This window comes from Podarcis cretensis, assembly GCF_951804945.1.
Source record: "Podarcis cretensis genome assembly, chromosome: 6".
NCBI lineage: Eukaryota > Metazoa > Chordata > Lepidosauria > Squamata > Lacertidae > Podarcis > Podarcis cretensis.
The window spans coordinates 59,898,534-59,915,023 of NC_137175.1; the positions used below are offsets into that span (position 1 = coordinate 59,898,534).

The window sequence follows — 16,490 nt, forward strand, 5'->3', positions numbered from 1 at the left end:
AGCAATTAATAGGACCAAAACGGAGATAACTGTCTGGAGCCATCATACATTTATTATAACTTCCTTCCTCTTGCAACACCCTTTTATCAGTACAAAGCGATGCAGAAATGTGCACGTCCATTGTAGTCCTACCTGTTGTACTGGAGAAGATTCAAAGAGCGAGGGATATTCAGGTCATTTCAAGATCAGGACTTTCTGAGACCAGCTGAAGTTCCTCAGAATGAGGATTTCTGTTTTGCTTTGTTTTTGTTTGACTGGAGGTGGCTACTATTAACAAGTGAATGACATTGGGGTGTATCGTGCACACCTGCTGTTTTAAAACGCCTATAAAGGGTTGGCAGGCATGCAGGTGCAATACTGCAGTGGAGGGGCCTAGCTTTGAAATGCTACATGCTACTTACAAAAGAGGAATATAGCACACAGTGCTGCCATATCTTCCTTGAATGCTTCCTTTGGCAAATCTGGCACTTAAGACCAAATTAGGGTGGACTACACTCTCAGTGTATGCTGACTTGGCAATGTCCACAGAATGAAAGATGGAAGGACATGCTCTATGGAGAGCTGACTTCAGGCACTAGGTATATTGGCAGACCAATTCTGTGTAACAAAGATGTCTGCAAACGGGACATGAAGGCTGGCAACATTAACTCTTCTGTATAGGAATCCCTTGCAGATGATTGCAGTGCCTGGAGACATACAGTCAGGTTGTGTATCCACAGCAGTAAGCACAGTAAGATTGACTGCTGGGAGTAGCGCAGAGAGAAGAAACACACCTGTATCAGTGAAATCAGATGTCTTCATCTGCCCCACCTGCAATAAAACATATCTCTCCTGTATTTGTATCTACAGCCACAGCAGGCGCTGCAACTCTCCGACAGTTAGACTTAACCCCAAAGGTGCACTCTTCCATTGCCTCCCAAGACAGACGGAGACCAACAAATGATACAAGATCATGTTACTCTGTAGACCAAGATCACATGCTGGATAAAGCATCTCAGATCTGCTTCAACAGTTGCAGTTTCTTGTTTTTTAAGTGGGGTGGTAGTGGGTTAAGTTCCTGAGTTTAATTTCTGCTTCAGCACATGGGTGGCATAGGAAACTGGGAAGGGGAGTGAAAAACAATATCTAACCTTGTTCATGCAACGGAAGAATGTGTGGTGTGCAGAAGGGGTATATTTTACTGGCAGGTCTAAAGTCAATCTCTCACTTTGCTGGGCATATTTGGCTGTTTCTTTCTGGCAGCGTGCCAGCCCGATGCATTTGAAATATATTTATGTTAAATAGGAATGCAGAAAGAAAAGGCTGGGGTGTGTCAGGGTGTAATGGTTGCAACCCTGGAGGCCAACATTTTAATTTAAAGCTTGAAAGGGCAATGCACTGCACTTAGTTAATCCATAAGAACTTCCTTATTTTTCTTTCCTCACAGGTCTCCACTCAGTTTTGACATTCAGCCCAAAAATCCAAGAACTCCCAGGACTGAGTGCTGAGAAATGGCTTCCAAGGATTTAATATTCTTTGTCTTCTGATGCTTCCCCTGATAATCCAAAAGGATATATAAATAGGGAAAATGGTAGGTAAATGCTCCAGGCAGCCAAATTGTATTCCCACTGCTAAAACCTAAACTGTTTATAAAATAAAATCTCGATTTGATAATGAATCTAGTGAGATCATTTTTATGGAATTTTGTCCATATACTCTTATGATGCATATACCTTTGCTTTTCCAAATACAATGAATGAAGTGTCATAAAGCATATGCATCACAGCCTCATTCTTCTGAATGAATTGGGAGAGACTGATGTTAGATTCCTGCATGTTGCAAATATTAATGTGGAGAAAGGGCAGGGAAATGCAGGACGTGATGGCATCAGATCATACATTTCCACTGTGACATGCTATAGGAGAGATGGTAGGGGGTATATCACATTCAGCTGTTTTTGGCAGAAACCCAGCATTCCTTATCATGTTTGGTTATGCCCAGAGATGCAGCATATTATGAAGCATTTTGGCATTTGGTGGATCAGCGGAATGCAGTAAAATCTCAGGTTTCATCAGATGGGGCTATTCAGAGCACAACTGAGGAGAATCAAGAAGATATGGGTTCTCATGACATCATCATATCTAACACTGAGGGGAGGATGCAGTCAGGTGCCACGAGAGCAGGCCTTTAAGGCTGGCCAATGATGCATGGTACAGACCAGTTCACGGGTTGAGGCAGCACTTGGAATCAAGAATGGAATTGCTCATGTAAGGTAGACAAAAGGAGGTGCATCTTCCAAGCTCTTCCTTTAAGTCAGGTGTGGGCAATATTTGGACCTCAATATGCTGCTGTACGGCAACTGACAACATTCCTAGTCATTTGATATACCGTATTTTTCGCTCTATAAGACGCACCAGACCACAAGACGCACCTAGTTTTTGGAGGAGGAAAACAAGAAAAAAAAATATTCTGAATCTCAGAAGCCAGAACAGCAAGAAGGATCGCTGCGCAGAAGGAAAGCAGCAATCCGTCTTGCTGTTCTGACTTCTGGGATAGCCGCACAGCCTGCATTCGCTCCATAAGACGCACACACATTTTTCCCTACTTTTTAGGAGGGAAAAAGTGAGTCTTATAGAGCAAGAAATACGGTACTTGCTGAGGCTGATGAGAACTGTAGTTCAGCAACCTCTAGAGGGCCAAAAGTTCCCCACACCTGCCTTAAGTTTTAGAGTACCTCCACTAATTCGGATTGCATTAAGGAAGTTGCATTTATTTGCTGTTCGCTGCAGAACCCTATATATTACCCCATAACTGTCTGCTGCCATTCATTCCTGGATGTGTGGAAGTGCCCTCCCCCCCCAAAAAAAGTGTAAGCTCAGAATTTTCCTCAATTTCTGAAGATGTTCTAGTTCCATTTTAAGAAAATGTAGCTTCCTTGTGATTTAAGGGATTACTGCTAATCCTATGCATTTTTGTTAAATCTGATTGAGGTGTCATACTTCAGTTTTGTTGTCCGTTTGTTGTTGGTAAAACATGTTACCAAGGTTTTCACTAGAAGGTTCACAAGGGGGTTTGCCATGGAGATGAAAAGTTTGGTTGTTCCAATCAAAGACTATTTAGAAGATGGTGGCCTGCCAGGTTTAACCACCTTGAAGATAAGACTCAAATGCTACAGAAGAACAATGGGCCTGATACGCCTTCTTGAGAAGCTTGAACTATTTAGACAGGCCCAGTGGCCTGGAAAGCTAAACAACATCCATATGCAATGATTATCTTGATTCCCAATGTCGAAACTGAAAACCTCTTGGCTTTAAACTTTAAGCCTGTGTGTCCATTCCCCTGAGTATAAGAGTTTCTGGCAAACTATCAGTTCTTAAATATCACTTCTCCAATTACGTTCTCACAGGTTAGTATTTATGCAGACCGAGCTTTTCAAATCCTTGTAGTTGGTACTGGGCTGCAACTTAATGCATTACAGGTGGCTTTTGGCGGTTTGGGCTCACAGGCCAAACTGATTCCAGATGGTCACACGGTATGAGTAATAACATCAGCTCATTAAGTTGCAAAGTTTCAACTACAGTCCCAGAATTATCAATGAAATAAAAGCTAAAGGAAAATCAGCTGTACTCTAAGTCATAAATAGGATTTTTCATAACTTTGAACTTTGGATTTGTCATTTGTTTCAATGTTATTAATAGGAGTGTTTTCTATGGAAAAAAATATATGAAATGCTACTGAGCTCAGCTGCACTGTGGGTTCTGAAGATGTCTAATTTAAGAGTGATGCGGAATGAGACACTAGATACGTATAGAGATGTTCATCTTATATCCTGAAATGTCTGAAAGGGTAGCTTACATGGAGAAAGCTGTAGGCTTCCTACACAACTGTGAAATCTGATTGAACCGGGGCTTTAGTAAAATCATTAAAACTCTGTAATAAACCACTTCTAAATGCATACATAAATAGCAAAAATGAATGGTTGCTTAGACCAAGGCCTTTTTTCACTGCTTGGCATTTGTGGTAGTAACAGAAGGGGCTCATAACTCAGGTACATGTTCCAATACTTTTGTATCATGCCAAATAGGGAAACTATTGGTTTTGGGCAAAGCAATGACCACTCACGCCTACCGATGTGGACCAAGAAGTATCTCAAAAGTGCCTAGAAAATGCAAGAGACAGAGCAAGGGAATTTTAATATAGCAAGCTTCCACAATTTACATATTATTTTTAAATAGCTAAGGAAGTAATGCACATTTAAAATATTAGCAAAATATGTGTATAATGTAATTTACAGTGCAATCCTACCCTTGTTTACTTGGAAGGTTCAGTGGGACTTACTCCCAGTAAGCGTGCTTAGGATTGAATCCCTAGCACTAAAAATCTGGATATGTTTTTTCCTGACCCAGAAGTTGTTTTCCTTCCCAGAGAACAATGCCTGCTTGGGTGGATTTCTTGGGGACAGCTTGCCCATTTAAATGATGCTTTCATTTATTCAAATTCCTTTTTTTAAAAAAGGAAGACACATTCAATCGCCATGCAAAGTGGTGTGTTTTGTGAATGCAAGGAGGATCCCACTTGGCTACACACCGTGCAAATCCATTGCAATGCTTGAATGCGAAATCCTCACATTGAATTTGCTTTGGCTCTAATCAGCAGTGAGCTGCATGCAACACGCCATGTAGCAAAAGGGAACTTATAGGAGATAAGGACAGGCATATGTATCAAATGTTATGCTATTTGAAATTTAATTAGCCACATCGATTATTATGTAGGTAGTTCTTCCTCCCTCCTACATTTCTGAAAGTTTTGCAGATGTTGTACTACCACTATTTCCAGATGTTACAAGCTTTTCCCCCCCCTCCCCAAAGTGCTGGGCTGTGGCCCAAAAAAGGGATTTTCTATTGGAAAATTCTGGCACTGACTGCAATTCCAGCCATGTATTGCTCTGCTGTGAGGAAATTATTGCGTGAGAGTAGAATGAGGATGCAGAAATGGAAGCAGAGGCTGGCTCTGGAGCTGAGCATGGTGTCAGTCTGCAAGGGCAACTGTGGGTAAGGAAGGGGCAGTGTCCTATGATTATGTCAGCTTCCCTATCTCAAACACATCTGGATCAAAGCCCTGGCTACATGGGCCTTAATTTGCGACTCTAACTCGGGCTGACGCAAGCCCAAATTATGTTTTCAGAAATAAGCCTAAGCTGATCCAGCCAGAAAATTATGTGGCTATAAGTGCAGCCTGAAACTATTAGCGTACATTTCAAGCGCCGGGAAAGCAGAAATAACATCCAAAACAATTGCAAAGCGACAAACTAGATTTCTGAGGGCCTGGGCTTTCAGGAATGTCAACATCAGAGGCTAGACATCACACAGGTCTGTCTGACCGCAGTCCTTTCCCATTTACAGCTGCCATAAGAACGTGAGACGAGTCCTGCTGGATCAGGCCATCTAGTCCAGCATCCTGTTCTCTCAGTGGCCAACCAGACGCCCTTGGGAAGCCCACAGCAGGACCTGCAACAGCACTCTTCCCACTTGCATTGCCCAGAAGATTGCCTCCAATGGAGGAGGCAGCGCACAGCTGTTGTGGCTTTGCCCTAAGGCTAGCCGGCTAGATGCACACAACTCTGCCTAGCCAATTCCAAAGGCATTCTGGGCTTAGGGCCAGAGGTGTGTTTATCTGGGCCAGGGAGAGAGATTGCATCTTTGGAGTGGTGGGAAAAAGCTCAAGGGGATCCACTACAGTCTATTATTTGTGCATGAGGTGAATTGTTATGCCTTGCTTTACCCAAGAGGCCCTGAAGGGTTCCAAGGGGCGGGTGGGAGAAATGGGCAACCATGAAACCTTTTGCATAGGAGCCTCACAAAACAGCCTCTGGTGAGAAGTTATAGAGACCCGGGGAGGTCTGTGGTCTGGGCTGTTAGGAACTAAGGACGATAAAACAGACTAATAAAAGTGATGTGTTGTGCACGTCCCATACAATGTCTATGAAAACCAATGGCAGACCTCATTTAGGGGCACAGGAGTCGGAACAATGGTTAACATATGTATCAGATTATAGCAAACACATGCAAAAGGTGAAGAGTAGGGGGAGACCAGATGCTGGAGCCACAGTTCTATCCCAGCGGAGAACACTGGGACTTGTATACCGCCTGGGAGTTCATATAATTCATGGCTAGCCATGTACAAAGACTTTTTGCAAGGGCCAATAAATAGCAATTGGAAGGTTATGGGTTACTGATGGATTTAGAGCACGTCTTCTAGCTTGCTGCAATTAAAACTGATGAAGAGCCTTTGCAGAAAGTGACGAGTGGACTGGCACTTGGGGATGTGAATTTCATTTCTGCCTTTTGCACTAGCCTTCACATTATTGCAAACTCTACAGCTCAACCCTGTGCGTGTTTATTTGAAACTGAAGGCCACTGAGTTGCTTGGGGCTGACAACAGAAAGCAGTACTTTTTTTCTGGAGGGATGCAGGGGGACGCATACCCCTAAACATTTTGTGAATCTTTGTACTTTTGTCCATTTACTGTATTTATTTTTCCCAATTTGAACTATAAAACGATGATTTTCTTGAGTCAAAATGAGAGTACCCCAAACATTATTTGTTAAGAAAAAAAAGCACTGCCAATGAGACAAATTAGACACGGTGCTAAAGATCATAGAGAGCCAGTGCGGTGTAGTGGTTAAGAGCGATAGACTCGTAATCTGGGGAACTGGATTCGCGTCTCCGCTCCTCCACATGCAGCTGCTGGGTGACCTTGGGCTAGTCACACTTCTCTGAAGTCTCTCAGCCGCACTCACCTCACAGAGTGTTTGTTGTGGGGGAGGAAGGGAAAGGAGAATGTTAGCCACTTTGAGACTCCTTCGGGTAGTGATAAAGTGGGATATCAAATCCAAACTCTTCTTCTTCATCATCATCATCATATTTGAAGCGATGTGGTTGGTTTCTTGATGTCAAGAGCCACCTTAGAAGGTTTGATGTTGTGTCATGAAGGGGGGTGAGAGCAAGGTTTCCCTCTCTAGTTGTGCTCCTTGTTAGTGCAGCAGCTGTTAGCCTCAAAAGACAAAATCCCGATAGATGTTTCTAGTGACATGTCTAGTTTGGCTCTAAGTGTGCCTGAATAGGGTTTCAGCCTTAGGCCTTAGGCAAATATTATCTTTATAATTAAGGAATGCGGCTAATAAATGAAACCAAGATGGAAACTAGTTTTGTCCTGGGTAAGTGATTAACAGTATCAAAGCAGAAAGAAAGCTGCTTGCAAGATTTAAGGTTTTTATTCTTAAAACCTGTGCCTTCTATTGCAAATAGAAATAGAAATAGAAATAGAAATTTTCCGTGTAAAATTCAAATGGATCTGGCCATTTTCTCACCCATTTCCATCCCCGCCAGTGTGTGATACTCAGCTCTTTTCTGTTATAAATGTCAAGAAACAACAGCAGGTTTGGGTGGCACTACTGCTTATCAACTCTGTGCATTCTTTATTATGAATGAGAGCAGTAACTATGATTGCATAGCCCATTGATTCCAATAGTGAGTCTATGCTGATTATGATTTAGCAGGTTACCACCATCTAAGGGACTGCCAGAATGTCAGAGTTAGGTTCATTTGTCATCCTGGATCTCCTCTGGGAGCCAATTTGAAAGCAGGAGGCGGCTGCTACCGCTTCATCACTTTGTGTTGCTTCGAGGAGACAAAGAGGAACTTGTTTGCTACTTGCTTTCATCTCAGTGCATTATCAGCCCTATTAAAAATAAGGAAAGAGCTCTTTCCCTCAGACTGAGCAGTGCCACCAAAGAGAGAAAAGAGAGAGAGAAAGCAAAAGGTAGCTTTTTATTCAAAGGACCTAAAGACCCCCGACATATCAATCATTGTCACGTGTGATCGCAGCTAGGAGTATAAGAGAAACCTGTAGCCTGTCAGCCTTGCAGACAGATTCAGTGGTTATATGAGCAAAACCAAAGTGTACAAATCACTGAATTCTCATTACAAAAGACCCTCAGAATAGAGGGACTTCACATCTAGCTGTGGTGAGAGAGGAGCCATTTATTCCACAGCTGTAGTGTACCCTACACTTTCTCTTATATGGATTACTCTTGATATGTGTTGGGGTTGGAGAAGCAAGTATGAGTCACATTTGCTCGTTTGTGGGATTGGCTTCCTTTATATGGATCAAGGCTGGCCAGATTGACATTTGTTTGCCAACCAAGTCATTCTAGATAAACCTAGAACCTTTATTAGGCTTTGATTCACCACACAAAAATATATAAACACAAATAACTAAGACTTTTCTTGTAAAGGTCTTGTAAGGCTGACAGCTAGCTATGTACATGAAACACTGTGGACATCTGAAAGTGTTGTTGTACAGATGTGTAGGTGTAGCAGTAAAGTTTTTGTAAAGGATTCTATGGATCTGTCTTCCGACACTGCAATTACTTAAAGCAGGCACAGGCAAACTCCGGCCCACCAAATGTTTGGGACTACAATTCCCATCATCCCTGACCACTGGTCCTGTTAGCTAGGGATGATGGGAATTGTAGTCCCAAGCATCTGGATGGCCAGAGTTTGCCTATGCCTGACTTGAAGCACACACCCCAGGATCACGGAGGATCAGGCTTGAAGATTGTATACAGAACTCTCTGAATTTTTCAGCCACATGGGAAACAATTAATGCCTCTGAGTGTCTATCTGGTTAATTTGTGTGTTGCTAGTTAAGCATGGTCCTTGCAACAAACCATCAAGTTCACAGCAATTGGAGAAAAAAATGTTTTATGTGAAAAAGCCTTTAGCTATTTCTCTCAAAGAGTTCCTTTAATGCCCTCAGATGGTCCTCTCTGCAAGTGTCTCATAGGGCATATGTTTTAAAGTTTGAGCTTAATAGTCCTAAACTGACATTCCCCTCTTCCAGTTGGCAGCATCTGACCACAATGTGCTATAATAATGAAGGCCATCCAACATGACACTGACCTATTTTTTCTTAAAACACCACCAACAAAAACATATTTTGGTTCCTGACTTTTGCTCCTGTTACTAAGCACATGGGCTCCATCTGTACTATGCATTTAAAACAGGAGCATATCACTTTAAACAGTGATGGCTCCCCCCACTAAGATTCCTGGGAACTGTAAGGGGTTCAGAGAATTGATTGACACCCTTGGTCCCCTCAGCGAGCTGCAGGTCTCAGAGTGGTTTAACAGTCAATCCCTCTTCCTCAGTGGTGTAGCGTGGGGGGTACAGGGGGGGCCAGCCGCACCGGGCGCAACATCTGGGGGAAGGGCATGCTCGCCGCCTCCGGAGTCACCGAAGAGCCTCGGGCGCAGGCTGTAGCCCCATGTCTCGCGGAACCGACGAGCTGTGCGCACGTCCGGGCTGAAGGCGTCCGGCAGGCAGCGGCTCTCAGCGCTCGCCGTGGTCCCTGTGCGTCAGGGCCACGGAGGGCGCGCCAGGCAGCCCCTCCTCACAGCTCCGCCGCTGCTGCTGCTGCAGCTGCAGCTGCTGGGCCATGTTGCATTTTCCTCGCCTCTCTGCCCTCCTCCTCCTCCGGGCAAGCGCGGTCGTTTGGGCGGCAGCGCCAGTGGCAACTCACCTCAGATCACCTGACACGGACCCGCCGCCACCGTCGTGGCTACCTTACCGTAAATACCCCAGCCCAGGCAGCAGCAAGAAGAAGCTGGCAGCAGCGGCAGGTTAGGGGCGCAAATTACTTGCCTTGCCCCGGGTTAGGGGGCGCAAATTACTTGCCTTGCCCCAGGTTAGGGGGCGCAAATTACTTGCCTTGCCCCGGGTGCTGACAACCCATGCTACGCCGCTGCTCTTCCTAGAGAATTTTGGGAATTGTAGCTCTGTGAGGGAAATAGGGATCTCCTGATCACTGTCAGCACCATTAACAAACTACAGTTCCCATGATTCTTTGGGGAAAGCCATCACTTCAAAGTGGTATGCTGCTGCTTTAAATGTACAGTGATACCTCGGGTTACAGACGCTTCAGGTTACAGACACTTCAGGTTACAGACTCTGCTAACCCAGAAATAGTACCTCAGGTTAAGAACTTTGCTTCAGGATGAGAACAGAAATCGTGCAGCAGCAGCAGGAGGCCCCATTAGCTAAAGTGGTGCTTCAGGTTAAGAACAGTTTCAGGTTAAGAACGGACCTCCAGAACGAATTAAGTACTTAACCCGAGGTACCACTGTATAGTGAAGATAGCGCCTTATTAAAAGAAGGGGAAGAATCTGTGAGGGAACAAAATGGAGAACAGAAGGAGGCACAGGCTCTATGCAAAGAAACAGGAGGCTAAGCTAAGAAGTGATTCATGCTGCCTAGATTAAGCATCTTCCGTACAGTGTGAGAAGCTTCCTGTGGCTTATAAGGGCCTGCTAAAGTGAAAACAACCCTGCTGGCCGTAAGTCTGAAGCCTTACACATTCTTATAAAGTTCTGTCAGCAGTATCAAATAGTTTATAGCCCTGCATCAAATTAAGAACTGATTTCATCTAGCATCACCAGACATATCAGGTCAATGGATTACGCAATGTTTTTTATTATTCTCATCTTAGTGATCAACATTGCAGGGATGGTCAAATGGGATATTCCCCTTGGTAACTTGGATGACTATGATGCCCTTTTCAGAGAGCCAAATGCCTGCAAAATCTCAACTGGAAAATATCTATATATATTCAAGCTGTCAATTATTATGATTTTATTTGGGTGTGCCAAAACTGGGGCCATGATGATGAAGTTTTCAGGTCTCATGAGGACAATCCACCCAATTAGGTGTTCCGCTGTGGAATTCATGAAGCATTATGCAATTGGATCATGTGATGTGGGTGGTTCAGGCATTTAGCAGTTAATCCTTGAGTGTTCTGGGTACAGGATGATGCAAATGCATTTCAATTTTGATGCCAAAGTGGAGTTAAAACTGCACAATTAATAGTACTGTGTCATTAAGTTTGTGTGCCTTCCAGTTTTCTGGATTCAGTTCATGGCTGAGTGTGAACTGGCAGCTATTGAAATTGTATCATGCTTTGGATGATTTGAGTGTAAACACATGTACCCAATTAATAAACAAATAAGTAATTTTTTTAATCCAAAAATAAAAGACACAAAGAGTTCAACTTGGATGTAAAGATTTATCAAATAAACAGCCTCTGATGCTATGATTTCTATTGGAATAGATGAATGAGCAATGAAACAGCAGAAATTACAGAGTATTTAGCTCAGTGTTGCCCAGAGCATTGCTTCCCCATGAATGCTTCTAGATCTTCAACCTTTTGCTCAGTTGCAACGTCTTTTTAGAGCTCATTAGTTAAGGGTGCTTCTCAAATTCTCCCCACTCAAATTCCTCATTGGATTTTGGGATTTTGAATAACTTGACTTTCTTTCTGAAGGACCAATGCATGGGAAATCCTCCATTGTTCCATTTTGCACAGTGTGCTCATACCAGCCATGCATCCATCTCCTCCACCTAGAGCACAGGGGCAACCTTCCCTGTCCCCCGCCTTCCAAGGCACCTATTCAAAGATTAAGGGGAAGGAGGAGCACAATGACCGCTCCCCACGTAAAACAGGGGGCGCCCTTTGCGTGGATGCGTGCAGCCCCTGGATCTGGAGCGGCTTCATCAGCATAGGCTTGGCTTTGCCTTCCCTCAGGTGGGATACCTGGAGGTCTCCGCCTACCTCAGTCAGTTGTCCAATCCCACCTGGGGGAAGCATTGCCAAGGAGACCAGGCCAGGTAGGGGAGGGATTACCTGCCCACACAATAGAGGGAGGCTCTTACCTGGGAATCCTCACTTGGCTCCAGAGCTTCTCCCACCCTACCCACCCTCAGTTAATGTCTTCTTTTGCAGGTTAACTTTTCTTCACAGGTTTTGCAGGTTAACTTTTCTTCACAGGTATGCGGGCGCTGCTACGTTAAGGTCGCTGTTAAAGGGCCGGAAAGGAATTTCCCTGCATTGGCAGGTTTCGCCTTTCCCGTAGCAAAACGTCACAACTTTGGTGGTATCAGGCCTTGGGCGGAATCCTTTAGTCCATCTTCCTCTTTGCGGCGGCGATACCAGGGTTCCCTGTTAAAGGGGTTTCTGAAGGGAGGCTTTGACCGTACACCGAAAGCTCGTCATTGCTCTCCCCTGAACATATGTTCTCCAGAGCCGGCCCATCCCCCCCCACTGGATAACCCTGATGCTCCCTAGGTCCCCGGCTGGGGACTGGGGAGGGAGAACGCCCAATGCCTGAGGCAAGGTCTACCCACATTTGAAATTTAATAAAGTTGTGACCAATTTAATCCCATAGCACGTTGTCTTGAGTCATTATTCCACATGACAGGGGGGATCACTCGGGATCTGGGGACTCCGCCTGTCCACGCAAATGGATCAAGAACAGTTTGCGCATGAAGGACTCTGCCACATGCCCCCTGAATCTGCATTACATCCTTAAAAAATATCTTCTTACCAGAGGCTGCCACCCCTGCTCAAAGTGCTCCCAACCCTGCCAACTGGTGGCCACACAACCTGCAGAGTGATGACATTTTCCCTTACAAAAATATTATATAGGAAGATATACAGTGTTTTCATGCAACATTAATAAGGAATGGCTTATTGGTCAAAGGTTGACTTCATTTGCTATTGGTGGGTGCAATGGAATGCAAAGCAGATCATTTTCTCTTGGTTGTATATATTTGATGGAAACATAAGTCAAAGGCATACAAGGTGCAACTATATTATGAAGGTATTGTTTCAAATGTAGTGACTTTTCTGGCCAGAAGCTTCTATTTTTATTTTGTTTTAAAGAAAGCAATGAGCTTTGAGTGTCAGGCTGGATACTCAAAGGACTTAAGTTAATGCAGCACTAACGTCCACGGAAGATGGATCTGATTACTACAGAATACTTTATTCAATACTCAGGACAGGGAACAAACCATCAACTCATAAAGTCAATAAAGACAACATAGCTGCTTCTTAAAAAGATTGCCAGGGAACATGATATCTACAGTGTGGTTAACTATGAAATGTTCAAATCACAAATGAGCCAGGTGGTGAGCATCTGGATTATTTTAGCAATCAGTGAACGGAAGCTGGGCACGTGACTTCTGCCGGAGGCCAAAGGGCAAAACTGGCTATGATTATCTTGTAAGTCAAATGAAATGGTGACCATAGTTCTGAAAAAAAAAAAGAATAAAAAAAGAACCCGTGAATAAATTGGTTTTTAAAAAACAAAAACAAAACAACCCTTAATGATTTGCCTTCATGCTTGATCCTAATTGTTGCAGGAGCATTTTGCTTCAGAGATTACTTACATGTTAACTCTGCTGAGTGCTTGCTGTAGCAACCCAGTAATAAAATGGAAGTTTGGTGGTCAAGTGGGATTGGTGGGACAATAGTTGCATTTCTGGCTTTGTTTCTCCTTGTGCGATTAAATTCATGTGCGGGGAAGCAGGAGTATGCTAATAAGCCCTGCCCCCTCTAACATGTCATCATCTTTTTGTTTACGGCCCTTTGGGAGCTGGAGTGACCTCTTGGAGTGGGGAGCTTTCCCATCTTTGTCTTCATTAACTTTCTGCTGGTGAAGCTTCAGTTAGGGATAGATGAATTTGCTCGTTTCCATTTTTCCAATTTTATGTGTGGTTCTCTACATTTCCACATCAGTCTGAGGTTGTTGTTGTTTTTATATATGTTGTTTTTATATGTTTTTATGGACAGATCCTGAAGCTGAGGCTCCAATACTTTGGCCACCTCATGAGAAGAGAAGACTCCCTGGAAAAGACCCTGATGTTGGGAAAGATGGAGGGCACAAGGAGAAGGGGATGACAGAGGACGAGATGGTTGGACAGTGTTCTCGAAGCTACCAGCATGAGTTTGACTAAACTGCAGGAGGCAGTGGAAGACAGAAGTGCCTGGCATGCTCTGGTCCATGGGGTCATGAAGAGTCGGACACGACTAAATGACTAAACAACAACAGCATATGTTGTTTTTATATATACATTTAAAAAATCCTTATGAAAATTTATTAGCATTTTAGTCTTCTATCTTTGTATGCAGTTTTGCCCAAAACAGACAACTCCCCATTCCTGAGGGGGTTGTGTTCCTGGCTGCTGTGAATGTCAGCAGGATGTACATAAGTCTGCCCCACCCCGGGACTTCCGGGTTGGCGCCTCCAGCAAGGGCTGAATTCCTCTGATTGGGAGGAATTTGCTTCGTGGAAATTAGGGTCTGGCCACCACGGCGAAGGCGGGGACCCACCAAAAATCACAGGCGGGAGAAGCCTGTGAACGTGGGATTCGGCTGGCACCTTTTGCACCTCCCCTACTCGCGGGGAAACCCAGTTTCGGGGATCCGGAGCGACGTGGGGTGAGTGGTGCGGTGCTTCGAATTGACTGCTTCTTTCACGGAGTGAAGCTGCATAGCTGTTGTCGGAGAGCGCTGACTTTTTCCTGTGGACAATTTGATCTTAAAACAACTACCCGTGAGTAGAACGGAAAATTGGATTTTTAAACGTCTTAATTTGGCACCGAAACAGGGAGGTTTAAAACCGGAAGTCCGCCTTCCCCTTTTGTAAATAGACTGAAGCAAAGAGGCTGCAAGCTAAAGTCTTGGAAAGTCTTCTGTAAAGGATTAAACCTCCATCGGTTAAAATCATTAACCCCCCCTTGGAAGCAGGAGAAGAGGGGGAAAATTTTGGATCGTGTAAGCCTGCAGGAGAGAAAGCGAAGAAAGATAAATTACCACCACTTCGAACCTGGAAAAGGGCTGCTAGTAAGACTGACGTTTTGGGAAAGTTCATTGACTGTGAATAAAATGTATGTGGACAGATAGCTATATAAGAGAAATATATTGTTTCCATTGTTTCCTTCTGCGTTTAAAAAGGAGTAAAAGTAACCGAAAATTGAAACTAATTTTGTTGCTTGAACTGTGTTTAAAAGGATTGATACAAATAGAAATTGTTTCCCTCTAGAGGGAGCCTTTGAAACTGTTACAGGAGTGGAGCTGGGGGGATTACCAGCTGCAGAGATAAAAAACTGTGAGAACCAGGGATTGACCTTGGATTGGTAAGAATGTCGACAGAAGAAGCCTTGGTGATTGCATTATGCAAGATAAGTGCCTCATTGGAACAGCTTCATAAGAAGACGGATGTGATGACTATAAAAATTGACAATTTGGGACAAAAAGTGACTGATTTGGGACAAAAAGTGAACATCTATACAGAAACTATTCAGGAATTGTTTCAGGAATCTACTTTGACATGGGAAATTGTTGAGAAGGCAAGGGAGAAAGTTGTTGAACCTAAAGTAATACAAGTGGAGAGAGTCCCAGTCTTACAGAGGCAATTTGATGAATATAAGTTGTTGCCTTCTATGACTGAATTTAGAGAAAGTCAGATTTTGAGGATTGGAACCCTGCTTGGATTTGAGAAGGAAAGTTGGATAGATTCCCTCATGCAGGGATGTACTGACCTTTGGGATTTGGACTTGGGCCAGGAGGAGATTGGAGTTGTGGGGACTTTCAGTTTTGGAGGGATTTTGAAACATGTCCTGAAACATCTTTTGGACTTTAGTGCTAACTACAGAGATTTGGCTGACCTGTCGAGAAAGAATAAAAATATTGCTAGGTTGGAGCCTCCCCGAGATCTATTCCTCAGCATCAAAGGAAGGAAATTAAGAACAAGATCAACAGAAGACAAAGTAAAGTGCATGTATAAATACGAAGAAGATCCGCAGAAGGGACTTGGAAAAGAGTTAAGAGCCTCGGACAGAAGATCACCAGGTTGATGGACCATATGGAATAGACGGAAAGGACTGGCAGAATCCGAGACCAGGGAGAAGAGACGGTGGAAGAAGATTGGAAAAAGTTTAAAGTTTATTTATAGAAATATTGTAAAATTAATGAGTGTTAGAAAAATGTTGGAATGAAATTATATGGCTTTAGTAGAAATGTTATAAGGAGTTAAGTATAAATAAGTATTATGATATTAATGGAAGATAAGGTTAAAATAAGTTAAGTTAATTATAGGACAGAAAATAGAGAAAGAGCGAAAGGAATTGCTGAAATAATTAATAGAAGTGGAATACAAAAAGGGAGGTGAGAGGAGGTCGATGAATCGAGGGAATGAAAGATAGGGCATTGAAACGGTATGATGCATGTTTTTTTAACTTTTTTATGTTTAGTTTAATGTGTTAATGTTGTGTTGTGTATTGTATATTGTATTGTATTTTATTTTATTCCTTTTGCCTTTTTTCTCTCCTTTTTTCTTTTCTTCTTCTTTTCTTCTTTTTTTGTAAAATTTAAAAGTAATAAATATTATTTTTTTTAAAAAAAAAGTCTGCCCCACCCCGCTCCACCCCAGCCCCCTTGCAGCATTGAAAATGGCATGTTGTGCATGTGCCAGTTGGCGCAAGTGAGTCAGCGCTTGTATACACAATTTTGCAAGGCAACTTTGCCTAACATAATGCATTTTTGTACACCTTATTTGGCTGCAGAACTGCACTGCCAAATTCAGAGTGACGTACGTTTTGAAAGGTGGCTTTGTC

The 16,490-nt window shown here is 43.4% G+C and overlaps 1 protein-coding gene across 3 annotated transcripts in view; it reads left to right on the forward strand.

Moving 5' to 3' along the window:
* Positions 1 to 16,283, forward strand: part of LOC307219155 (uncharacterized protein) — a 144,199-nt gene extending 127,916 nt beyond the window's left edge. For 2 of the 3 annotated variants that reach the window (XM_079982163.1, XM_079982164.1), the window contains 2 exons: positions 1,427 to 1,570; positions 13,666 to 16,283. In XM_079982163.1, coding sequence (XP_079838289.1) covers positions 15,018 to 15,731 — 714 coding nt within the window. In that variant the 5' untranslated portion in view covers positions 1,427 to 1,570; positions 13,666 to 15,017 and the 3' untranslated portion in view covers positions 15,732 to 16,283. Of the gene's footprint in view, positions 1 to 1,009; positions 1,571 to 13,665 lie in introns of those variants that run through there. The other variant, XM_079982165.1, reaches the window with a different exon arrangement.
* The last annotated feature ends 207 nt before the right edge of the window (positions 16,284 to 16,490 follow it).